The sequence below is a fragment of the Apium graveolens genome, chromosome 11, assembly GCF_009905375.1.
Source record: "Apium graveolens cultivar Ventura chromosome 11, ASM990537v1, whole genome shotgun sequence".
In the NCBI taxonomy this organism is placed as follows: domain Eukaryota; kingdom Viridiplantae; phylum Streptophyta; class Magnoliopsida; order Apiales; family Apiaceae; genus Apium; species Apium graveolens.
The window spans coordinates 172,497,330-172,523,399 of NC_133657.1; the positions used below are offsets into that span (position 1 = coordinate 172,497,330).

General features: G+C 37.4%; 2 protein-coding genes across 2 annotated transcripts; one reads left to right on the forward strand and one right to left on the reverse strand.

The window, feature by feature from the left end:
- Positions 1-11,554: 11,554 nt before the first annotated feature.
- Positions 11,555-12,539, reverse strand: LOC141696140 (uncharacterized). Its single transcript, XM_074500326.1, has 2 exons — positions 11,771-12,539; positions 11,555-11,670 (listed from the first exon to the last, which is right to left on the reverse strand). Exons 1-2 carry the CDS (start codon positions 12,537-12,539, stop codon positions 11,555-11,557), a joined length of 885 nt encoding a protein of 294 aa, XP_074356427.1.
- Positions 12,540-18,940: 6,401 nt separating this feature from the next.
- LOC141696142 (uncharacterized) lies at positions 18,941-20,274 on the forward strand. The gene is made up of 4 exons (XM_074500327.1): positions 18,941-19,126; positions 19,179-19,628; positions 19,697-19,900; positions 20,065-20,274. The coding sequence occupies exons 1-4, from the start codon at positions 18,941-18,943 to the stop codon at positions 20,272-20,274; spliced, it is 1,050 nt and encodes a 349-aa protein (XP_074356428.1).
- The last annotated feature ends 5,796 nt before the right edge of the window (positions 20,275-26,070 follow it).

The following is a 26,070-nucleotide window of genomic DNA, read 5'->3' on the forward strand; positions in this document are numbered from 1 at the left end:
CCAAAAGGCGTTCGAAGAAGTAAAGGAATATTTAACAAAGGCATCACTCTTGATGAAAGAGAAACTAATAGCTTCGGGTTGAAGGCGAACGTAGACTTGCTGGAGGAAGAAAGAGAAGCCGCCCATCAAAGGAACATGAGGTATTTACTGCAAGCGGCACAACACTATGACTCCAATGTGAAGAAAAGGGCCTTCGGAGTAGGAGATCTAGTATTAAGGGAGTTGGCAGCATCTATGCCGGCCAAGAAAGGGAAGCTCCAGCCGAACTGGGAAGGGCCTTACAAAGTGACCGAAGTCGTTCGCCCTGGAACCTACAAGCTCGAAACGCTGTTAGGCGAATCAATTAAAAATACTTGGCATGCCAGTCCCCTTCGGAAATTTTATCAGTAAGAAATTTCTTAAAAAGCTTGTATTTCAATTATATGTGAAGAATGTAAGCGGGCTGATTGAATAAAGATGCATTTCCTGTCAAAATTTCTTTATTCATACATGTTGCGGCTGACCGAGTATTATCTGAGGGCGATCCCGAAGAAGATAAACCCTTCGGCCGCCGCCATTGTCTAATTTGTTAATTGAAAAGACATAAGGGGCAATCACCCAAAAATCGAACATCACTACATTCTTATGAAAACTTGAAATTGGTAAACACGAATTAAGGGCCTTAAGGGGCAGTCCTAGAATAACGCTCTATCATTCGTCTTACTTAATTATTTATTATTAATAAGGCCCAAGGAACCCCTGTCCCGGGGCGATCAAAGGAAGGACATGGTCCTTCGGCCTAGATAATGAAAACAATTAATCCGACCAGGTTTAGGGGCGATCCCGAAGATGACCGCAGATCTAGGGGCGATCATTAAAAGATCAGCACCCATATGCTCTCGCCTGAATTAAGAAAGGATTAACAGACCGAACCAACCTTCGACCTTTAACCCTTGGGGCCGTAAGGGGTAGTGAGGCAGCAATACATTAAAATCGTTAAAAAAAAGATCGTTGAGGCGAATAAAGCCAGAGATGCGATTCATTTAAGCCAAAGATACGATTCATTTTATCCAATTCGATAAGATCGTTGAGGCGAATGAAGCCAGAGATGCGATTCATTTTATTATTAAAATTGTTGAGGCAGAATAAGCCAAAGATACGATTCATTTTATTCAATTCGATAAGATCGTTGAGGCGAATGAAGCCAGAGATGCGATTCATTTTATTATTAAAATTGTTGAGGCAGAATAAGCCAAAGATACGATTTATTTTATTCAATTCGATAAGATCGTTGAGGCGAATGAAGCCAGAGATGCGATTCATTTTATTATTAAAATTGTTGAGGCAGCCTGCAAAAGGACGGCAAAAGCATTACTAAAGGATGCCGAAATAAAAAAAGTGGAAGAAAAATAGAAGATTAAAAAACATACCAAGGACACGAAGGATAGAAGCTCCGTGCAGGCTTCGGTAGCAGAAGCCGAGGCAAAGGTCGGGAGATCGACCGGGAGCTGAAGACCATGGCAGAGGTCCGAAGCCACCTCCTTCGTGGACTACCGAGCAGGATACACCGTATGGTCGGACGTAAGCACGCCCCACCCCGGGAGATAAGAACGCACTATCCCCTCCTTGCTCTGGGTCCTCTTGGAAGGGTTCCCCTCTCCCATGTACTCCAGATCGTCCCCCTCCTCGGCCTCAGAAGCCACTCGAGATTGATGGGGCGACGAAGGCTTATCGGTCGGGGCCCTTTCGCCCGTGCCCTCAGATGGATCGGGCGTAGCCCCCTTATCGGCGGCCTTCTTCACCGCCTCTTCGGCCGCCCTCTTCTCGGCCGCCCTGGCCTTCTTTCTCTCGATCAGGGCCTCCCTTGAAGACACTGAAATAAGAAGGGAAAACAAGTCAGTCCAAGCATATATATATAATCGAATGCATAAAAAGAAATGGAAATACAGGCGTGGGGACAAAACTAAAAGACCAAGGAAGAAGTTTTGTTACCCCCACCCCACAAGCTGAAGAGCCAATCCTTGTCCCGAAACTCTCCGGGACCCAGCTTCTTCACATTGACGTCCACCAACGCCGTGTAACTATCCTTCTCCTCCAAGGTCAAGCTCGGCATGAGAAGCAGAGCGGGGTTTACATCCCGCCAAACCGACATGGCCACTGACATGGCCGCCAACCCCGGGCCACTCACATAACACCAATGTGTGTGAGTGGACTTATTGTTCGAGTTGGTCGCCGTCCAATCGGGTCCCCCTGCCCGACGGGCGATGGTGTAAAAACCAGCACTCTTTGGATTCCTCCTGAAATCGTAGTGGTACCAGAATAGGCGAGTGTTGGGCGCGATCCCGGCATGAAGACACCTGTTCTGAAAACAGTTGATGTGGATGAACCCATTCGGATCCATCTGTCCGAGGGCGATGCCCATCTAGAAAAAGAGGTGCTTAATCAACTTCAACGGCGGCACCCTCAAGCCGCATTTGAAGGCCGCCTCTGAAATCCCTACGGCACAGCCTCCATATCCGTCCGGTACCCCGGGAGTGTCGAAGATTCTCTCACCCTCCCTCGGCGCGTACAACCAACAAAGTCCTCGGGGAACAGAGTAATCATCGTACATCTGAACGACGTAGCCGAAACCGTATAGGGCCCGTCCCATCCGCTCGGGGCGAATGGAAGACGTTCCCACCAAGCTGTTGGATAAGGGGTCCCAACAATCCGGGGGACGTTCTGCTCGGTCCATGTCCCTGTATCGAACAGAGAGACTTTAGTCCATGTACTCGGATTAGCAGATAAAAGAAAAAATAAACACTCGAGTACACTTCCCAGGACCGAACGAACCCGAACCCCGGAGGCTGTTTCCGAAGGCTGCTCCTGAGCCAAGCCCACCCGAAGGATGTTCTTGCCTACAGAGCCTTACGCAAACATCGCTCCAGACCACCTGTTTAAGCCCTGGGTCGGCTCCCGAAGGGTGTTCTAAAACCAAGAAGTCCCGAAGAACGTTCTTGGTCATAAAACACCTCGCATGCCATCTTTAAACCCTTGGGGCCTCCTCAGGATTGGTAAAACCCAGAAACCTATGATTACCTACCCAAAAACCCCAGAAAAACACAACAGCACACGCAAAAACCCAGAAAATCCCCATAAACCCGGAACAAAAGTCCGCATACAAACTCTATAAAACACGGGAAACTAGCATGCAAATTCAAAACTGGAAAACAAGAAGAGAGACTTACTTATTTGAAGATGTTCTTGGATTGAAATGGGATAATTTGGAAAGACGGAGTTGCTGTTGCCCGTGATTGAGAGATTCACCGCGATTTGTCACTGTGTATGGAGAAGCTAAAGTGATAAAAAGGAAATGAAACATACAAATGGGCTTATATAGGCGCCTAAAATGAATTTAGAGCAGCGACGTTTGGGGGTTTTTGAAACGAACGTCCCAGATCAAAACGGTTGGCATTCAACGGCTGAGATTGAGTCATGAAACGACATGCCACCAGCTGTCATCAATGCACTGCAAGTCCCCATAAGATTGCCACGTGTACGACCGAAGATCGAGGCGGGACTGAAGCGATCGCCCTAGGGTTCCTCCATCCCCATATGGGCCGAGACCGGTGTCCGTCGGCCGTCCCGAAGGCCCAACCGAAGGACAGGGACATGTTGGTTATAGGCCCAATAAGGCCCATTGAACGAAGGCCCACAAAGCGGTTGTGCTACTGGGCCAAAGGACCTCCAGGCCCGCGTCGCCAAGGCCCATGGAAGCCCGGGTCGAGGCCTGCTACTCGCGGACCGTTGGACAATGCAAGGGACACAACGCCCCCTTTTCACTCCCTCCTTAATGGTTGGTAACGGAAGAACATTCATGGCATGATTGGGTATAAAAACCCTTGTGAAGTAAGATAAAAGACATACACTCTCAACACTCTACTTCTCTTGTATTACTACCCTAATTTTACAGCCAGATTCTGATTCTCACACTGGAGGGGAATCGAGGGTCAAAACCCTCGCATTCTCTTCACTTTCAGATACGGTCGAAGTCATCTTCAATCCAGCCGAAGCCTGTTCATACAACCGAAAGGATCTGGGCGTAACACAAACTATATAAGAAAATAAAAGAAGTAATGTTAATTTTAGAAATCATTCACAAGTATCTCCATCAACTTGCATCGAAATTCATACTCTTTATGCTGTATATTTTACCCGTGAATTTTCAAAATTTATTTTTATCCACGAAACACTATGATTTGAAGTGTTCCCGCTTGGTTATAAAACAGTGCACAATTTATTATTCAAAACTTATTAGTATTCTAATTAAATTATATATAATTATTTTAATTTAACACGTACCTACTAATTCTTAAATATATTTCAACAAAATATTTACTCAAAATTAAATAAATATTAAAAGTAGCATCTGCGTGGAACTTAATATAAGTTAGTGTTAATAACATTTTAAATAAAAAATATATGATTTTAGTTACGAAATTAAATATGAAGATGCTGGTGAAAATTTACTAAATGTTTCTGGCAAATTTAACCAAGTTATTTAATAACGAATAAAAAAATTAAGGGAAATAAATTTCTATGATTTAAAGAAAACAAGGTATATACTCGGAGGAATATTTTCACGTAAATGACAAAAAGAAGGCGCTATAGCTGAAAATTTAAAAAAACCAATATAGAGAATTTAATTAGAGAAGCGTCATAGCTCCCGAAACAACCTCCAAACCAAAATTTCAAAATCCAACAAAGAAAACACAGGCGAACAAGAAACTGGCATGCACATGGCTTTATAGATCAGAGCTCACGCAAACTCCAGCTGCTAATCATTTTATAAAAAAATTACCTGCCGTTCTTCATGACAACATTGAATTCTGGCACAACCATATTTTATATTATATACCAACCAAGTTTTACGCGACTCCAACACGTCAGTACACACGTACCGAACTAAAATATGTGCTAAGTTGGTACGTCCGTGATTTTTGAACCACAAAACACAGCTAGCATTTGTCGCTTAATATACTTTAAATAAACTAGACGATGGTAATTACTAATTCAATGTAGAAGGCTGTTGAGCGAGCAGCAAATATGAGTCAATATTCCCGGCTACATGTACCATTTGCAGTATCAGCCACTAACTATTACATGTACCCGTGCCCAGAGGCGGATGCTGTATGAGGCAAGGGGTCATCCGACCCCCTTAAATTTTCAGTTTAGTTAAATATGTATATTCAAATTATATAAAAATTAAAAATGACCCCCCTTAATTTTTGCAAAAAAAAGATTGCCCCATACTTAAAGTTTTTCGATGACAAAAATCTTTTCATTGGGGCAACATTTATAAGTGAAAGTTATACATTTTTTGTTTTAAAAAAATATGAGTTACAAATGAAATTAGAAGTTAGGAATAGATGACAAAAAAAAGATAGAAATAGATATTGAATGAGCATTTCTAGTTAAAGCACTTTAACACCATTAATTTTGATTTTTGATAGAATTATAATGAAGTTAATATGAAGTTGATTTCTTACCTATCATGCCTTAATCCACATAATTTTTTATCAGCTTTTAATTAAAATTCTATCCTTCAGAATTTGATCAAATACGTCTTCTAATAACTTGAAAGTCACCTTTTTAACTATATGGTTGACACAAAAACCCAAGTTGATTTTCAAAATTTAAATGGCATTCTTGACCTCGTTCAAAAGATGGTTGAAAAATACAAAAATAGGGGTGTAATTCGGTCCGGGCGAGCCGGGTGTAATTCGAGTCGGTTTTAATTTGAGTCGAGCCGGCTCGTTTAGTTAAACGAGTCTAAACCTCTTACAATGAATTTGCGGCGATATCTCATTTCTTGGAACCCGACTCGTTAATTTATTATGAGTCGAGTCAAGCCGGCTCATTTAGCTAAACGAGTCGGTTTTAACGAGCCGGGCGAGCCGACTCCTTCAATTTTACACTAAATCGAGCCTAAAATGCTATCCGAATTCGGCTCATTTAATTTTACAAGTCGAGTTGAGCTGACTAGTTTAATCAAACGAGCCGAAAGCTCTACCCGAAATCGAGCTTGTTTACGAAACAAGCCGAGCCGAGCCTAGTAAAACGAGTTCGAGCAGGGCAAGTTCGTGAGCTGCCCGGATCGATTACAGCCTTACATAAAGATATTGAATATCCTTGGGTTTATATGTTAGTAAAATTGTCAGGATTTTCAGCCGAAAATATTATCAATAATCTAATATATAAGATCTTATTTTTGATTTTTTTTAGTCAAACTCGAGTTTATTTCGAGCCGAACTCGAGCAGAACATGCCAAATGCTTGGCTCAAGCTTATTAAAAAAAAGTTTTGATTCCCCTTAAATTCGAAGCTGGATCCGCCACTGACCGTGCCGGCTTAAGTAGGAGAACAATTTCCAGAAGCCCAAGCAATAAAACAGCAAAATTAATCCTGTTTGTGCGCGCATAAGCAACAACACAGAGGGAATTAAATTCTAACAAAACTAAACATAACAAAATGTTACGTGTATAAAATTGGATATAAATTTTTAAAAATTGATATATGTCAAACTTTTTGGAATGAGACACCTTTACTTATATAGTATCAATCAAAGCATCAAATCTCACTTCTCATGTTATTTGTAAAAAAATTTGTACCCATTTTTGTAATTTGGAATGAGACACCTTTACTATATAGTATCAATCAAAGCATCAAATCTCACTTCTCATGTTATTTGTAAAAAAATTTGTACCCATTTTTGTAATTTGGAATGAGACACCTTTACTATTTAGTATCAATCAAAGCATCAAATCTCACTTCTCATGTTATTTATATATTATAGATTCCTAAGATTTGATATACATATTTTGGTTTAGATATGATTTTTAATTTTAATTTGACCCAATAAATTATCCATTTTTAGGTTTGGTATTGTTTATAAAAGATCCATGTACTTATTATGACCCATTTTAATTATAAAAACTTTGCAATACAATTTTAAATATGAATTGTATTACTTATGATAAGTCTTTAATACAAATTTGAAGTAAAGTTTAAATTTTAATAGATCTATTTATAGAAATAATCTCATATAATATATAACATAAAAATAATATATGTAACGAAAGTAGTTCTTAAATAAATTTATCATAATATGTAGATGCAGTACACTTATTATATTTCATAATCAAAATAAAAAATATATTTTAATTATAAATTTATTTATTTATTTTATTAAATAATTTTGAGATCCCTGTGTGCGTAGCACGAGCTATAAACTAGTTTGTAAAAAAAATTGTACCCATTTTTGTACATGCAGTCCTATCCCTAAACAAATAAATAAAATGTTTTTATTACAATTTACGGGTTATTAGTTAAGTCGTTTAATGTTGATCTAAGCAGAATAATAAATTAATGAACAAGAACATAAAATTAATCAACATAAGCAATTGGTGACACGGGACAATCCCAGTGAAAGATTAAAACCGCGGGTGGGACGATAATATAAAATTATATATCCCTAAGTTTTGTTTTTTTATCTATCTAAGGGGTCATTTGTTTTTCTTTTAATTCTTCTTAATCCTTCTTAATAAGATTATCTTAAGCGTTAAAATTATTTGGACCTCTCTTTTTTTGTCTTAATGATAAATAATTCTCTTAATGATTCAAATAAAAAAACCCCACTTAAGCGCTAAGATGGAACGTTGGTACTTAAGATTTTTAAATCACCATATTCTTGCGGACAAAACACCATCAGCAGCATGTAAGTTTCAGTTATCTAACTAAGATTGAAGAGAACATCAAAAACGCACATTAACATTCAAGTATGAAGGAAATGATCGAAGCTTTATCTATAAGAACCAGTATTTATTTACAGAGAGGAAAGTGTATTTCTATATTTCTATCATTGTGTTTCAGTTAGTTACTTCACAGCTAAGTCTATCTGATTATATATAGGTGATGTAAGTCACTAATTCTGTTACGCCTACGTGGCAGCTATGACAGGCTGTTTAAATAAACAGAGACCATGAGCTGTGCTGAGATGGAATGTACAAGCTGATAGATTAACCAATACCCCCCTTCAAGCTGGGAGATGGCGAGATGGTGTGTGACAGCGACATACCCAGCTTGGAAAGCAAATCTTTAAACTGAGGTGAAGGTAATATCTTGGTGAGAATGTCTGCTAGTTGGTGCTGAGTAGGAAGGTAAGAAAGTTGAAGTAAACCCTCGAGGACTTTGTCACGAGTAAAGTGACAATCAAGTTCAATGTGTTTAGTGCGTTCGTGGAAGACCGGATTTTTGGCTATGTATAAGGCGGACTGATTGTCACAGTGGAGAGTAATTGGTTTAAGATTGGTAACACCAAGCTCTTCGAGAAGACGAACTAACCAGGTTACCTCTGAAGCAGCAGAGGCCATTGCACGATACTCAGCCTCTGCTGAGGAACGAGACACGGTCGATTGTTTTTTGACTTCCAAGACATTGGAGAATGGCCAAAAAGCATGATATAGCCCGTAATAGATTTTCTAGAATCAACACAAGATGCCCAGTCGGAGTCCGAAAATGCTTGAAGAGTTAGAGAAGATGCAGCATTGAGTAAAATTCCTTGGCCAACTGTATGAGCCACATAGCGAATAGTGTGACAAAGAGCATCAAAATGAGACTGTCTAGGATTCTGCATATATTGACTCAAAGTCTGGACAACATAGGAAAGATCCGGGCGTGTATTTGTTAAATAATTCAATTTGCCCACGAGAGAACGATAATACTCTGGCTGAGAATATAAAGGACCTGCTGTAGCTGAAAGTTTCAAATGTAATGGTAATGGTGTCACGGTTGGTTTGGAAATATCGAACGTGCAATCCCTTAAAAGATCTCGAGTAAATTTTCGCTGACTTAGGATTATGCCATTCATAACATAACCTACTTCAAGGCCCAAAAAATAATGAAGAATACCTAAGTCCTTGATGCTAAAGACATGATCCAAATGAGACTTGAGATCGTTAATTTCCTGAGAGTTATCACCTGTAACGATAATATCATCGACATAAACAGCAACAATGGTGATAGTACTAGATGACCTCTTGATAAACATACTATAGTCATTCCGTGACTGAATATAATCCAAAGAAATTAATTCACTGACTAGCTTTTCAAACCACTTACGAGAGGCTTGTTTTAAACCGTAGAGAGATTTTCGTAAACGATAAACCTGTTTAGCCTTATGAGGAACACCCGGAGGGACTTTCATATAGACCTCTTCACTAAGATCGCCATGAAGAAAGGCGTTGTTTACGTCTAGTTGAAACAAAGGCCATTTACGGTTAGCAGCAAGTGCAATAAGGCAACGAACAGAACTCATTTTGATAACAGGCGAAAATGTTTCGTCGTAATCAATACCGTGTTGTTGAGTAAATCCTTTGGCGACCAAATGTGCTTTGCAGCGTTCCAAAGACCCATCAGCATGTAATTTGGTCTTGTAGACCCATTTACACCCAATGGGCTTCTTGCCGAGTGGCAAGTCAACGAGATCCCATGTGTGGTTAGAATTGAGTACGGTAATCTCCTTATTCATAGCATCGACCTATAATGGGTTAGCAGAAGCCTCTGTGTAACTAGTAGGTTCAATAATAGATTCATGATGAACCAGAAAAGCCTTGTGATAGGAAGGCATATCATCATACTTTACCAGATTGCACCAGTGAGATGAATGAGTTTGTATCGTGGCAAGATTACAATGATAAGAGTGAAGGTAGGCTGGTGGTTTTTTAATGTGTGTAGATTGATGAACTTCCGGAACAGAACTAACAATAACATCATTCTCAACAGGAGAAGAATGATTAGTATCAATAATGGAATGAGATGAACTAGATGCAGAGTCAATAACTGTATTGGAATGATCAGGAAAATTAGTGTCATGTATATGAGTTGTGGTGATAGAAGAATTAGATAATGTTGTGACATTGTCAAAGTGAGATGGGTGTACAATAGTAGTGACAGTAGGAAGAAACATGGATGAAAGATAATGAGATTTGGATTGACTAGATAATATATAATAGGGAAAATGATGTTCATAAAACACGATGTCTCGAGACACAAATATCTCAGAAGTTGATAAATCAAGTACTTTGTAGGCCTTTTGATGAGGGGGATAGCCCACAAATACACAACGTCTGGCACGAGAAGAAAATTTTGTGCGAGTATGTTTAAGTGAAGAAACATAACACAAGCAACCATACACACGCAAATTATCAAGAGAAGGAGTTGTCTTGAAAAGTATGCAATATGGTGTACTATTATTAATGCTCCTAAGGGGCATCCTATTTATCAAATATGTAGCACATAAGATGGACTCACCCCAGAAATGAGCTGGTAGATTGGACTGAAATTGTAATGCTCTGGCTGTTTCTAAGAGATGGCGATGCTTCCGCTCCACAACTCCATTTTGTTGTGGTGTGTAAGTACAACTAGTTTGATGTATAATACCTTTGGATTGAAGAAATGATTTCAGAAACCCTTCAGTAAATTCTTTAGCATTATCTGAACGTATAGCTAAAACCTTACAACATAATTGATTTTCAGCATACGCAATAAACTTGGAGAGGACAATTGGAACTTCAGATTTGTATCTAACCAAATGTACCCACGTATAACGGTGTAATCGTCAACTATAGTAACAAATTGATTACAATTGTTATGATTCTTAACCTTGTAAGGTCCCCATACATCAACATGTAACAATTCAAAAATAGCAGAACTTTTTATACTACTAATAGGAAATGAGTTCCTAGTTTGCTTAGCTTTGGGACAGATTTGACAAAGTGAATCAGTAGCATCTTCTTGCACTTTACAGGTAGGATGAATCAACTTTAAGTTGGAGAAAGGAACATGTCCCAAACGAAGGTGCCATAGCTTTGAATCATCTGAAATGCTGAGATATGCAGCCGAAGACTGGAAGAACTGAGGAGCTGAGACAACATGTTGAGGGGTAACAGTATATAAACCAGTGTGGATTTCACCAAGAAGAAGTGGTGGATTCTTCCGAGAAGGGTCCTGAAGATGACATTGTGTTGCAGAAAATATAACATTAGAATGCATATATTGACAGAGTTTACAGACTGACATCAACCTATAATTGAAAGTAGGGACGAGAAGCACATTGGTCAATGCGATTTTATCATTTAAAATCACTGTTCCAACATGTGTTACCCTAATTTTACTTCCATCTGGTATAGTTATGAAACTGTTTATCTCAGCTATAGGATTAAGAGTAGAAAAATCATCTTGATAAGGACTGATATGATCTGTAGCCCCACTGTCTAGAAACCATTCTTTAGTAAATGAAGACAATAAGCACATTTTACCTGCAAGTAAGGCATGTCCATTGTGATTCTGAATATCTTGATCCCTGTCTATGAACTTCTGTTTTCCAAGTAATTCAATCAAATGATTGTACTGATCCATGGAAATAGGAGGAACAGAGGTAGAAACACTGGTAAAAACAGAATTGGAGTTAGAAACCAATTGATCATCAGTATGATTAGGACTCTGATCAGACATATTAGCATTCTGAGAAAATACAGCTATTTTCCTTTCCCTAGGTTTGAAACCAGGTGGAAACCCATAAATCTTAAAACATCTTTCAATACTGTGACCATTGATTTTGCAGTTTGTACAATAGTAAGAACTCCCCGGTTTTCTGATGAATTGAGATTGGAAATTAGAATTCTGATGTGAAGAAGTAGGATATGATTGTTGATTAGGGAATTGCTGCTGAAATTTAGCACTAGAGTAATTGCCATTGAACCTTCTTCTATCAGCAACAAATGCCAAAGCATCATTCTGAGAAGTCTGATTTGATACTTCCTTATGATTTTCTTCCGGAACTACTAACCTGTAAGCTTGTGTCACATTCAGCATTGGGGTCATCATTAAGATATTTCCTCTTACAACTGAGAAATTATCATTCAGTTTCATAAGGAACTGAAGAACTCTTTGTTCTTGTTGCATTTTCTGAATTCGTCCTGTCAAATTACAGGAACATTTCTCACAAGTGCAAGTAGGCAGGGGATATGCATCATCCAAACTATCCCATAGGGTTTTGAGTTTTGTATAAAATTCTGAAACAGTAAGTTGTCCTTGATGTAGTTCAGATAACTTTTGTTCTAGAGAAGAGATTTGAGGCATTGAAGCATAACCAAATCTTTCCTCTAAATCTCTCCATATAGCTCTAGAAGTTTTAAGAAACAAAACACTCCTAGCTATGTTTTCATCCAAATTAAACAAGATCCAGGAGATAACAAGGTCATTGCAGCGTTGCCAGGCCTTATACTCATCAGAAGAAACATCTTCAGGTATACTAATTGTGCCATTTACAAATCCTAATTTGTTCTTAGCAGACAAAGTTAACATCATACTCCGCTTCCAATTATTAAAACCTTCTCCATTAAATTTGACCGAAACAAGCTGATTAGTGCAAGAATCAGAGGGATGAATGTAGTATATACTCGATGGATCTTGATTTATCTGATTAACTTGATTTGTGTGTGTAGTTGATGAATCATCCATAACTTTCAACAATTGTTGTTTTACTATGACTCAATTTGCAGAGATTAACAAGACAATAACAAGCTTCTCAATTAATCGGCGATATCAAAGTAACTTGACAGAGATCAAAAAACAATCAATCAGGAAATCAGGGAGAGATCAAATAATCGAGAAGACCGGAAGAAAATCGGCACAGATTCAACAGAACGATGATAAGAAATAATCGATCGAGTGTATTTTCTTATGTCAACTAATCGAATATCAACATTCAAAGATTATGTAACAATAAATCGTAGATTGAATTAGAAAACACCTATTTTAAGATGAACAAGACGTTTAGCAGCTTAATCAATCAGAGATCTTCAACAGACACATCAATTTCATCACAAATCTTCAACAGCGATCAACAAGGTAATGGATTTCAGCAGAAATTCGATCAATACCGCTCTGATACCATGTAAGTTTCAGTTATCTAACTAAGATTGAAGAGAACATCAAAAAACGCACATTAACATTCAAGTATGAAGGAAATGATCGAAGCTTTATCTATAAGAACCAGTGTTTATTTACAGAGAGGAAAGTGTATTTCTATATTTCTATCATTGTGTTTCAGTTAGTTACTTCACAAGCTAAGTCTATCTGATTATATATAGGTGATGTAAGTCACTAATTCTGTTACGCCTACAGTGGCAGCTATGACAGGCTGTTTAAATAAACAGAGACCATGAGCTGTGCTGAGATGGAATGTACAAGCTGATAGATTAACCAATACAGCAGCATCAGCAAACTAACAGGTACCATGATTTTTATCTCATACAACTTATCAATAATACAGATGCATATAATTCTTAACATGCAAGCACATGAGTATATATGTTTTAGGTCATTCTAATTTCCTAAAAATTTCATACCTGTTCTGTACTCCTAATATATACATGTGATAATAAAAGGAGATTTTTATTATTAACAAGGGAGCATCTAAGGGCCACTGAGAGACACGTGCCCCCTTAAAATAAAATTTTATCATTTTTTATTATTAATTTTTTTGAATATATATAAAAATGCCCTCCGAAAATTCAAAAATATAATGATGTATTCACAAAATATGGTCGGTGTCCCCCGAAATATAATTCCTGGATCCGCCCCTGATTATTACGGCATATAATTTGCCCTTATCAAAATATCCACCACTCTGTCTAATGTGTAAAGGTACTTTCAATTTTCAATATTTACATGATTACCGGAAATGTAAAAAATGCATTTTTCTTGTCGAGAGAACAACACAACTTCTAAAATATTTGCATATAGTTTCAGTGTCCATTGCCATCGGTCCTTATAAATTGCATTTTTAGATATAATAGTGTTTCATTACCTATTATTTGATGAATAATAAAAGTACTTGTCAAATTAGTATCATTCGGATATTTTAATAATTTTTTACCAAATACTATTATTGATTCAGAATTCAGATAAGTAATCATTCAGAAATTTTAATAATGCAGAAATAAATTATTCAGATTTGCCAAATGACCTCTAAGCCTGGTATGTATGGAAAGTCTTCTATCTTCTATCTTGGGGAGATGTGTGTTTGTTATCTGTTGTGTAGTTTTTTGATGACTATATTTCATATTCATCCATGAAGCAACCTTCATTCCGTTTGATATTGTTGTGCCACTCGCCCATAATAGTGTTGTTGAATAGGTAATCTAGTTAACTGCCCACCTATTTAAGGGCCATTACTGTTGGGCTTATTAAACAAGCCTAACTCCGCATTAATATGTATTATTCACTCTGGTCGAACCCGTACGAATTTATTTTTGGACACAGCCCAAATGGTCTCATACTAATAGAGCTATAAGCAATCTGCCCCTCCCACAAACGATGTGTAAAACCTCTCAACAATCTCTCTATTCACACATCGGGCTTGATATCTGTCGGATCTGCCTTCTGATTATGTGATATGGCTCCTCATCGACCGATACTGGAATCTATCTAGCTTTCTGGCACCATCTTGGCCCATATTGGAAGGTCCACCTTCCTCCCCCATTAGGCCATCCTGGGGTAACTCACATGCCCCTTCCTAGGTTCAATCTTAGAGCCCACTTGAGATTCTTATGGACCGTTATGACCTGAAACTCTAATACCACTTGTTGGGCTTGCTAAGCAGGCCTAACTCTAAATTACTATGATATTGTCCGCTCTGGGTCAAGACCACACAGATTTGTTTTTGGATAACTCTAAAAAAATCTTATACTAATGGAGTTATCCGGATACTTATATACTATCAAACTACCCTTCCCACAAGCGATGTGGGACTTATTGGGTCCTGCTAAGCCTAAGCAGACCTAACTCCACTTTAGTATGATATTGTCCACTCTGAGCTGAGCTCGAACGGATTTAGTTTTGGATAACTCCCAAAAGACCTCATGCTAATGGAGTTATATGGTTGCTTTTATACTAGCGAACTGGCCTCCCACGAACGATGTGGGATAACTCCTAACAATCTCCCCATTTCCACATCGGGCTCGACACCTGCCAAATCCGCCTCCTGATTGTCTGGTCTAGATCCCCTTGACCCATACTGAAAATCCATCTGGGTATCTGGCTCGTCCTAGGCCCATAATGGAAGGCACATCTGCCTCCCCCTTCAGTCTATCCAGGGGTAGGCCATCTGCTTCTTTCTATATTCATTTTGAGAGCCCATTTGAGATTGTTCTAGATCATTACAACCATAAACCTTATATCATTTATTGGGCTTGCTAAGCATACCTAACTCCACATTAGTATGATATTGTTTACTTTAGACCGAACCCACACGAATTTATTTTTAAACATATCCCAAAAGGCCTTATACTAAAACAATTATATCTGACATGGTTTGGTAAGTCATTGTTCTCTCGTTAGATTGTCTTTTTCAGTCATTCAGTCATCATAATATGGATCACACAGAAAGTTTAACAACAACATTAAACGTCATTTCATTGGAGGATGAGGAAGATTGGGGTATGGAGGTCGGAGCAGAGGAGATAATATCGGATGTCATTCAAGGAGAAAGATTTAACGCAAAGTTCTGCATTGTTGGCCGTTTTATTCAGGAGGGGAGAATCAATTTTGAAGCTATGAAGCAAACCTTGGTCGTGCTTTGGAAACCAGGGAAAGGAGTTTACATAAAAGAAATTGATTCAAACCTATATTTGTTTCAGTTTTACCATGAGGTGGACGTACGGAGGGTTATGGAAGGTTGTCCTTGGTCTTTCAACAAGAAAGCTATAATCATGGCGAGGCTTCAACCAGGGCAGAACCCCAGGACTGTAGATCTCAATCATATGGAGTTGTGGGTACAAGTTCATGATTTGAAAGTGGGATTCAAGTCATAAAAGATACTAATGGGGATAGGGAATTTTGTAGGAAATTTTGTCAGTTCATGTTCCAGCAATTTTGAATGATGTTTGGAGGGAATATATGCGAATTCGGGTTTCCCTAAATCTGAACAAACCTTTGAAGAGACGAATGAAATTAAAATGGTAGGTAATGATTGGTTCTAGGTTAACTTCAAATATGAGAATGTTCCTAATTTTTGTTTCATCTGTGGCATCATAGGGCATTCAGAAAGATTTTGTGGATAATTATTCGAGAAATCAGAGCAAGAAATTGTGAAACCGTATGGATCATGGATGAGAGCTCCATTTAAAAGACAGGTTAAACCTATTGGCGCTAAATGGTTACGTAATGGAGATGGAAGTAGTAGTTCGAGTTCACATGTTCAGGGATGGAGTAGTTTGACTGAGGAAGACGAAGGAAGTTTAGATCTTAAAATCACTCCATCAAATCTGATGGTGGTTACACGAGGAGGAAATCAAGGGGATAAGATAATTCAAAAGGAGGGTATTGGCGCGAGACAAGTGCAGAGTAATGAATGTATCAATACAACTGAATTACCGATAAATTAGGCTAATAAGTTGGTTATTATTGACAACAAGAGGCGCAGAACAGGGGATGGGCTAGACTGCATTAATATGGGCCTAACTGAAGAAGTGCCAATGGACTCAGATGGTGCAATTGAGCTGGGCTACGAAAATACAGACAACAATTCAAAAAACGTGCATGGGGCGAGTACTTAGGTGGGTGCTCGCCTAGCATTATGAGTCTTTTAAGTTGGAATTGCCAGTGGGCTTGGGACCCCGTGGGCTGTTCAATTCCTTAAGGAGATAACAATCTAAAAGAGACCCGATTTTGTTTTTTTTGTGTGAAATCATTTGTAAGAAAGGAACAGTCGAGAGATTACAGCGTGCTATAGGGTTTGAAGGTCTGTTTGTAGTCGAGTCATAGGGCCATAGTGGTGGCATGGCTTTCTTATGGAGGAATAAGGAGGAAGTAACCTTACGATCATACAACAAGAACCATGTGGATACAATTATTCATATGAATAATAGTAACCCCTTCAGAGTTACAGGTGTTTATGGAGAACCAGACAGGAGTAAACGTTACGAAACTTGGCAGCTTATTCATAATTTGTCAACAAACAATACTCATCCTTGGATCCTCATTGGAGATATGAACAATGTTTTCTCACAAGCTCATCAAAAAGGAGGTCGCCCTTATCCAGTTAGTCTTATTCAAGGTTTATCTCGAAGTGTTGGACGATTGCAGCCTTATTGACCTAGATCTTCAAGGTTACCAGTATACTTGGGAAAGGGGAGTTGACACCTCTGACTGATAGAAGTCCGCCTCGATCGTGCTTTGGTCACAACAGATTTTATGAACATGTTTAAAGATGTAACACTCACCAATATGGAAGTTTCTACTTCGGATCATTGCCCTCTTTTGCTTGAGTTTTATAAAGTTCAACAGCTCTTTCAGACAAGGAGGTTCCGTTTTGAAAATGCCTGGCCTTCGGGAGCCTATGTGTAAACAGTTGGTTGAGGACGTGTGATACAGATATCAAGGTCGGTCATTCTACGAGAAACTGAACGAATGTGCAAGTGTTTTGTCAGAGTGGGGAAATGAGATTACGGGAAGTTTTAAAATCAGAATTCGTCAGTATAAAAGGAAAATCAAAGCGTTGAAGGGGAGGCGAGATGAATACTCTATAGAGTGTATTAAAGAAAATCAGAAGGAGCTAGCTGAGGTATACGCTCAACAAGAATCTTTCTGGAGACAAAGATCCAAGCAACACTGGTTAAAAGCAGGTGATCAGAATTCCAAGTTTTTTCACGCAGCTGCAAAGAACAGAAGAAGTAATAACAGGATCAGATGTTTAAAAAACAACGAAGGTCATATGGTTGATTGGGATTCAGGTCTTCAAAATATGATGATTGATTACTTCACTAAGCTGTTCACAGCGTCTAATACATAGTGGAGTTATGTCATTGAATGTGTTCGAGCTAGAATCACAGATGATCAGAACAATTACTTGGTGGCAGATATCACTGAAGCTGAGGTCAAGGCAGCCCTGTTTCACATGTATCCTGACAAATTCCCGGGCCCGGAAAGGATGAGTCCGGGTTTTTATCAGAAATATTGGCAAACTGTTGGAGGTGATATCCATGATTGATCTTATTATTTCAAATGAGCAGAGTGCTTTCATTCCAGGCCGTTTAATTGCGGATAATGTTATCATTGCTTATGAGGTGATGCATTTCATGTAACGGAAAACATCTGGTAAACAAGCTTGGATGGCTCTTAAACTCGACATGAGCAAAGCTTATGATCGAGTGGAATGGAATTTTTTGGAGGCAGTACTCAAAAAAATGGGATTCTCTAGCAAGGTAATGCAGTTATTTATGGCTTGTATGTTATCTGTCAGTTATCAAATTAATCATGCAGGAACTACTTTTGGAAGTATCAATCCTTCTCGTGGTCTTCGTCAAGGAGATCCCCTTTCTTCCTACTTGTTCTTAATTTGTATAGAAGGGTTTTCTTCCATCATCCATGATTATGAGAAGCGTAACCTTATTCAAGGTATCAAGGTTGCTCGAAGTGCCCCTCCCATATCTCATATGTTTTTTACGGACGATTACTATATTTTTTGCAAAGCTAGTGAAGACAGTGCTAATCATGTTATGCAAATGTTGAGTATTTTTTAGAAAGCATCTGGACAACAAATTAATAGGGAGAAGTCATCAGTTTTCTATAGTCGCAACACTAGCTCTTATCTGAAGCAGGAGCTTTGTCAGCAATTAAATATTAAAGAAGCTAGTGAGAATACTCATTATCTTGGCCTTCCTAACATGATGTCGAGGAAAAAGTCAGCTGTGTTTGGTTATATTATGGATCACTTGCAAGCTCAGTTACAGGATTGGGATAAGAAATCTCTCTCAAAAGGAGGCAAATAGATTCTAATAAAATCCGCTGCACAGACCTTACCCAACTTTTCCATGAGCGTCTTTCTTCTTCCAGTTGAAATTTGCAAGGAGTTGGAAATGGCAATGTCTAAGTTTTGGTGGAAATCTGACAGTTCAAAAGATAAAAGCATCCATTGGATGTGTTGGAGTCGATTAACTGCAGCCAAGTGCAAGGGTGGCATGGGCTTTAAAAATCTTCGAGATTTTAACACAGCATTATTAGGAAATCAAGCATGGAGGCTAATCTCATTTCCGGACAAGCTGGTTAGTCGTATTCTTAAAGCAAGGTATTATCCATCTGGTTCCTTCTTAACAGCTAAATTGGGATCCAACCCTTAGTTATATTTGGCGTAGCGTGATGGAAGCTCAAGCTTTACTGGTTCAGGGCATTTCTTGCTGTATTGGAAATGGGCAAACAGTGGACATCACAAATTCTCCGTGGTTGCCATCAATCGAAGACCCGTTTGTTCACTCAGATAATAAGGCCATATCTAATCAGAAAGTTATTTCGTTGTTCAAGATCGATGAAAAGGCTTGGGACATAGAGTTGGTTTTGGACGTCTTTGAGGAGAGGGATGCTGAATTGATTCTTTCTATTCCTCTTACTGAAAATGACAAGGACACCTGGTATTGGCGCCACGAGAAAATGGGCCACTATTCAGTGAAAAGTGGCTATAATGTCATCCAAGCATCCAAAAATCAGCCTAATACAGTGGATAATTCGAGGTTTTGGAGGAAGTTATGGAACCTGAAGATACCGAATAAAGTTAAGAAGTTAAGAATTTTCTGTGGCGAGCCTCGTCCAACTGTTTGCCTACAAAAGATACTCTGCAGGCCAGAAGAATTCAGGTTAATGCTCAGTGTCCAGTTTGCAACCTCTGTGACGAATCAGCTATTCATTCGCTTGTCACATTCTCATTTGCTGTAGAGTGCCATCAGTTTTCGTCTGTCAAGCAAGTTGCAGGTGACTATCATATTTTTACTGAGTGGCTCCAGATGGTGTTCGAGCAGAGTAATAACAGAGATATATGTATCCAGGTAATAGTTTGTTGGTTCTTGTGGAAAAATCGTAACGACTATAGTTTGGAAGCAGCGAGGTGTTAGTGTCCCTGAAGTAGTTCATAGCAGCGTTGTCTTTTCTTAACCAATGGAAAGCTGCTCAAGATAAGAATTTTGATCTATTTCTGAGTTTCATGACTCAGGAAGACGGTTTAGAGCAGTGGTGTCCCACATCGTCAAATAGTGTTAAGGTGAACGTAGATGCAGCTTTATTCACGGATCCAAATCGCTACAACTATGCTATTGTTGTTCGTGACCACTTAGGACATCTTGTCCAGGCCATGTCAAAATGCTCTCTAGGGAAAGTCGTCTCCCGAGCTATCAGAGAGTGTAGGCATCAGAGAAGCCCTTAGTTGGCTCAAACGAAAGTAGCGTCTCGAATGGTATAGTTGAATCTGATTGCCTCCAGGTTATTCAGTTGATTCGCAGTTCTTTCTCAAGTTACTCGTATTTAGGGAAGGTTATGGATGATTGTAGACACCTATTGGAGGACTTAAGAAGCCACAATGTATTGATTCGTTTTGTTAAACGTTCCGCGAACAGAGTAGCTCATTATCTAGCGAGGTATAGCTGTTCAATAGCTGAGCTTAAGTGGGATATGGAAAATGTCCACCCTGCTTTTTCTTATGTTTTTGTAAAGATTTGAGTGAGTAATAAAATCTTTACCTTCGTGGCAAAAAAAAATAATTATATAATTGCTTATATACTAGTAATTTGCCTCCTCACAAATGATGCCAACAATTACTTAACTTGACTCCAATATCATTTTTTACTCGTTCAAACGATCCGTATTTGTCAAGAATCTCCCGGTCAATACAAAACCTTCTCGTTCGCACATAGTCATCATGGCACGCAAAATTCCCCCACTAACGATTGCCCCTAATTAATTACTAATTTAATAAAATTATCTCTGTAAATCAGTGCCCATCTTCCATTGTAGATATTTCACTTTCTTCTACGCAACCACTTCAATCACACTTCCCAATCTTTATCACTTCATTTTAGAAGTACATTTCCAGAAGTACAAGGTTTCTCCTTATTAGGAAAACATATACACTATCTCTTATTTACCCCTTTTTTTCTAATCGACACCGATGTCAAATCGTAACCCAAATTCCGTAATCAAGAATAACATCTAACCTCCTAATCCTCTGCATATCGAAAAAAATGACAATACTTTCAGAAGACCCATGTGGATTCATACTAAAACTTTTAAATCTCTTGACAACAACGAAAGCATCATGTATGATGATCTTGCCGATGAGGTTTTGTCAATGTTCGATGATAAAGATGTCGTAGTATTAATCCCTCTTCCGAATAAGCGTGCTGATTGGTATTTTAAAAACTGGGTGTGTTTTTATAACTACCCATTCGATATTGGTATACGATTTTCATTTACCAAAATTGTTCAGGATGTCTTGATTTCTCTAAATATATCTCCTGCTCAATTAATGTCGTCCTCTTGGAGGGTTTAACTTATCTTGAGTCTATCGAGGCAAAACATAACTTGAAGATCGAGTTGAAGTAGTGAAACATGTGTACACTATCAAACAGTAGAATGCATACCGATAATGCCTTGGCGAACAAACTGTGAAATCAGCCCCTGATTTTGAACTTGGAAATCGTGAAAGACAGGGGATGGAAAAATGAATATTTTTATGTGGACAAAACTTCGCTGGATATGGATGATGACTATCTCTGCGATGCTGGAACAAAAAGGGTAAAATTTAACTTACATCTATTTCTTTTAATCTTGTAATTTACCTCCATACTTGTAATGTTCGATGTCTTAAGAAATTGCATGTACGGCTTAGTTTTAATTTCTTTTGTACTGTTTATCGTAAGTCCCATACCAACAGTTGTTGCAGTCTTCACTTTGTTCATAATTAATTACTTAGTTGCTATGGAGCCTTGATATCGACTTCTGTATCAAACTGAGTGCGTTGATTCTTCATTTATTGTGTTCTTGAATTATAGTACGATGAATACGCTAATTGTTTGACAAAATGTATATGTCACAAATTGTCTGTTGTCCGATCATGTTGTATGCATATTGTCCTGAATCGTAGTCACATCTTTGATTGAAGTTTAATTGAATCATCTTATCTCTTGCATGCATATTTCGTCTTTGATGTTGCTCGATTGTTTTTAGTATTTTTACAATGGTCGAGTTGAGAAAAATCATGCCCCATCTCTGCACAATTCAAGTTAATTCGTCTATTTACTTGTAATTGCCCTTGGTTTTTGATATGCCATGTGCACAAAATTGATGTTTACAAAATTGATGTTTCCGACTGTAATTTTTTCTATTTAATGCGTGTTCGTGATATCCGTCTATGTTGTTGAATGTGCAGAAGTTACCTTTGAATTTGATGATAACAACGAGAATGCCAAAAAGATTGTGGGCAAAATTTTTGCTTTACCTGTAACTGAGAGGTTGTGGACTAATTGTCTCAACCGTCTGATCCGCAATGCTTCAACTATTGATATCGAAGATATCGCCATGCAGATACATATGGATGCTATTCAACATGATGAAAACAATTCCAATGAGACTGAGACTCCAGATACTTCAGGAGAAGCTGAAAACAAGCAGAATAAGGTTTCCAGGAACATTGCACGACAAATGTAAGGCGTCCCAACAGAATCTCCAGGTTGCTCCAAGAGTAAAAAAGGAATTGATAGAAGTCTTGGTCAACAGCATGCAAAAGATAGTTGTCTTAACATCCATTTTCTTCATAACTCGTTATTGTTTATTCTACTGATGCTTGATCACCGTGTCTTGTTCATAGAGTTAAGGTCCCTGTTATCAAGCCTTTGACCATTGCTAGTAAGGATTTTTTCCGAAACGATCTCATGATAATAAGCCTTCATAAGTAAATGCATTAGGATCTCGAGGTGTTAACCCAATTGTGAATCGTCCCACTAAAAACATTAAAATTGTTCCATCTGACAAAGATACTACATTTTCATTGGTTGCTCACAGTCACACCTATATTATTGGTGCCAAGCCATCCTCCTTCGTGCACTTGGTAGATGATATTTTATTGCCCCGTGTATTAGAGGCTAATTCAGTTAGCAGCGTTGATTCAATTATGGATGATACCATAGAAAACCTCTTTCACGCAAGTCATCAAGTACTTCATATGTATTTGTCATTTGTGAATATTTTCTCTTATTTTGTACATGTCCTTAATTTACTTCCGTGTTCGTGTAGGCTCTCCAAAGTTCCTTGGCTGCTCGAGCTATGTACGCTAATAACATGAAATTTTAAAGGAGCTTTTAGCTAAACATAGAAAGTGTGAACATAAGATTCGTGCGGAGAAAAAACAAGCTTCCATCAATTTAAGGACTCTTAGGGAAATGCAGAAAGAACTTGACGAGTTTGCTGAAAAGGTGGAGGCGTCGGAGAAAAAAAGGGATGAAGATGCAGTTGTTATTTCCATATAGAAGCGTACTCAAGCTGAGTTGTTGGTGTATAAGCGTGGAGATCATGCTTCCTGGGATATGGACTAGACAGTGCCTGTATATAATAGATCATATCAAGATGATGCATTCCCAGTGGACGACTTGGATGGCAGCGGGCAGGATTTCTCAAAAGGTGAAACTCCAGATGGCCATTAAAGCTTTTGTGTTACTTCTCAATACTACAATTTTGTTAATTTAAGTACCATGAACCATTATTTTTGCTTCATACAATACGTTTTAATCCTATCTTGTGGTACATGTGTATTTTTGTCTCATTGTTTAAGCGAGTAAAGTGTAGGACTTGATTTCCCTTTCTATAGAACACTCACTGTGACTTGCCATATTACGAATTGTTATTTGCTGGCTTCCAGTGCATCATCTTGTTATGTTATTCTTCCCTTCATGTAATTCTTGTTTGTTGTATAACATGTCCATGTGACTTAATAACTTCTTATCCTGATTTCATGTTTGTCATATCAAGATCTGCATCATGGTCGTAAATCATTTCATTGTGTCGCGGTGACCCAGTCTTTAGCATCAGTTTGTTGTTGTCCAAAGTTTGCCCTGTGGATATCACCTGTTTTGAAGTAGTTGTCCTCCAATCTATCTCCCATATCTGATGTCACAATGGTTGGCATCATGTATTGTGGAGAAATCTTTTCGTTTGATTTGATCACGCTCAGCTTAATCCTCAACATCTTGTTCTTTATTTGCATGCCTTACATCTGATTTCAATTTTTCTATGGAAAAGATCACGTCTCGGCTCCAGTGTAGTTTTGATCAGTAATGGCGATGTCTCTTGTGTGTAGCTAGTCATTTTTGTTGCAAACCGTTATTTAATTCTGATGATCACCACAAAATCTGCTAGTTTATGCTACGGGAATACTTTATTCGGCGGTATAAGTATTTACGACAAACCTGCTTTATATCTAAGATATTAGAGTTAATTGCATTTTTCGGCGGTATAAGTATTTACGACAAACCTGCTTTATATCTAAGATATTAGAGTTAATTGCATTTTGTAACTTCTACCTTTCATTGAATAACAAAATTATACTTAATTTCAAAAATACAGTAACCCCTAACTTTAGATATCAAATACAATATGCATCTCTTTAATCATTTTGTTAAAAATATTTATATTGTGGAGGGTAAAATTGAAATTCAGCAAAATATTTAAATAATAATTTTGATTTTTTTAATTAAACTAAAATTTAAAATTTAAAATTATAAAAATAATATTAATGTCAATTATTTTATTACTCGGTATATTTTTTAAATTTCAAAATATAGATATATTTAGAAACTTTATGATTAAATATATAAACATATATTTTGCTTAATAAATATATTTTAAGTATTTAGCATTATGATTAATTTAGAGTATTACTAATATAAAAAAACCATTAATTTTTTTTCATGTAAAAAATGCATTAAAATAAATATTTTAATTAATTTGAAATTTTAGTTATTAATATTAATATCTCAATTTCAATTTTATAACCGCAAGGTATGCATATTATTGTAGTTGATATTGAAAGTTAAGGGTTGCAAACTGTATTTTACAAAGTAGGTATACTGTTTTGATTTTAAATGAAAGGTGGGGGTTGCAAAGTGCAATTAACTCATATTTGACGGATTTTTAGTTAACCTATTTCGTCGCAAAAGGCTATATTTTTTTTTAAAAAAAATTAATTGATATTTATACCATTCATAACACAACCCATAAAATAAAAAATATATGTCCAAAAACCCATACAGAATTAAAATCTCAATTATACAAATATAAAATAGTATTAATGTTTCCAACCAGAAATGCATTTAAAGTACTAATCGCATACTTAGTTCAAAAATTAAACAACCGACTAACTTAGCCCCTAATCATCAAAATACTTTTGAAGCTCTTAATGCATAGGAGTACTTTGAGCTGGCAATTTAAAGTTAAAAGTTAACCAACTAAATAAAAAAAAATAAATTATTGTTTTAGGACATCATCTAAAATTAGGCAATTTATTATCAAGTAGTTATGTGAATTAACTGGATAAAATATTAGAGACCAAGATATTAAGGTAAAGAAATAGGCTGAGATCAAAGTACTAATTGAAATGTTCAGAGCATTATTTAAAAAATATAATCAACTTCAATTCTTCTTACCCGTAAATAATGTGGCATGTAAACAACTTATTCACTCCTGGAGCCTTTTTGGACTGACTTAATTTAAACAAATCAATACCTTGTTTATACACAAAAGTTCTTTCAAGAATCTACACCGATGGCAAGTAAAAACAGATGCATTATTACTTGATATCAGAAATTTGGAAGCACGATATACTCTGAACAGAAGCGATGCCAACTCCGCACAATCTTGTTCAGAAATATAATCTTGTTCAGAAGTATTAGTGAAAGTTACCCTCATTTATTTATTTAAGAGATTCTAATTTTGAGACATAATCCTTTTAAAGGAGAAGGATGAAATATCCGAATATAGCGTGTAATTATTTTTATCAATAAATGATTATTATGTGAATCTTGGTGAATTATCTGATGATTGATAATAATATTTAGATGTTTATATGTGATAAGATATAAGTATTGTAATTTTAATATGTCCAAAATAAAATATAGATAATTGTGATATTTTTCTGGTAATTTTTGAATTGCTATATGATTTTATAAAACAT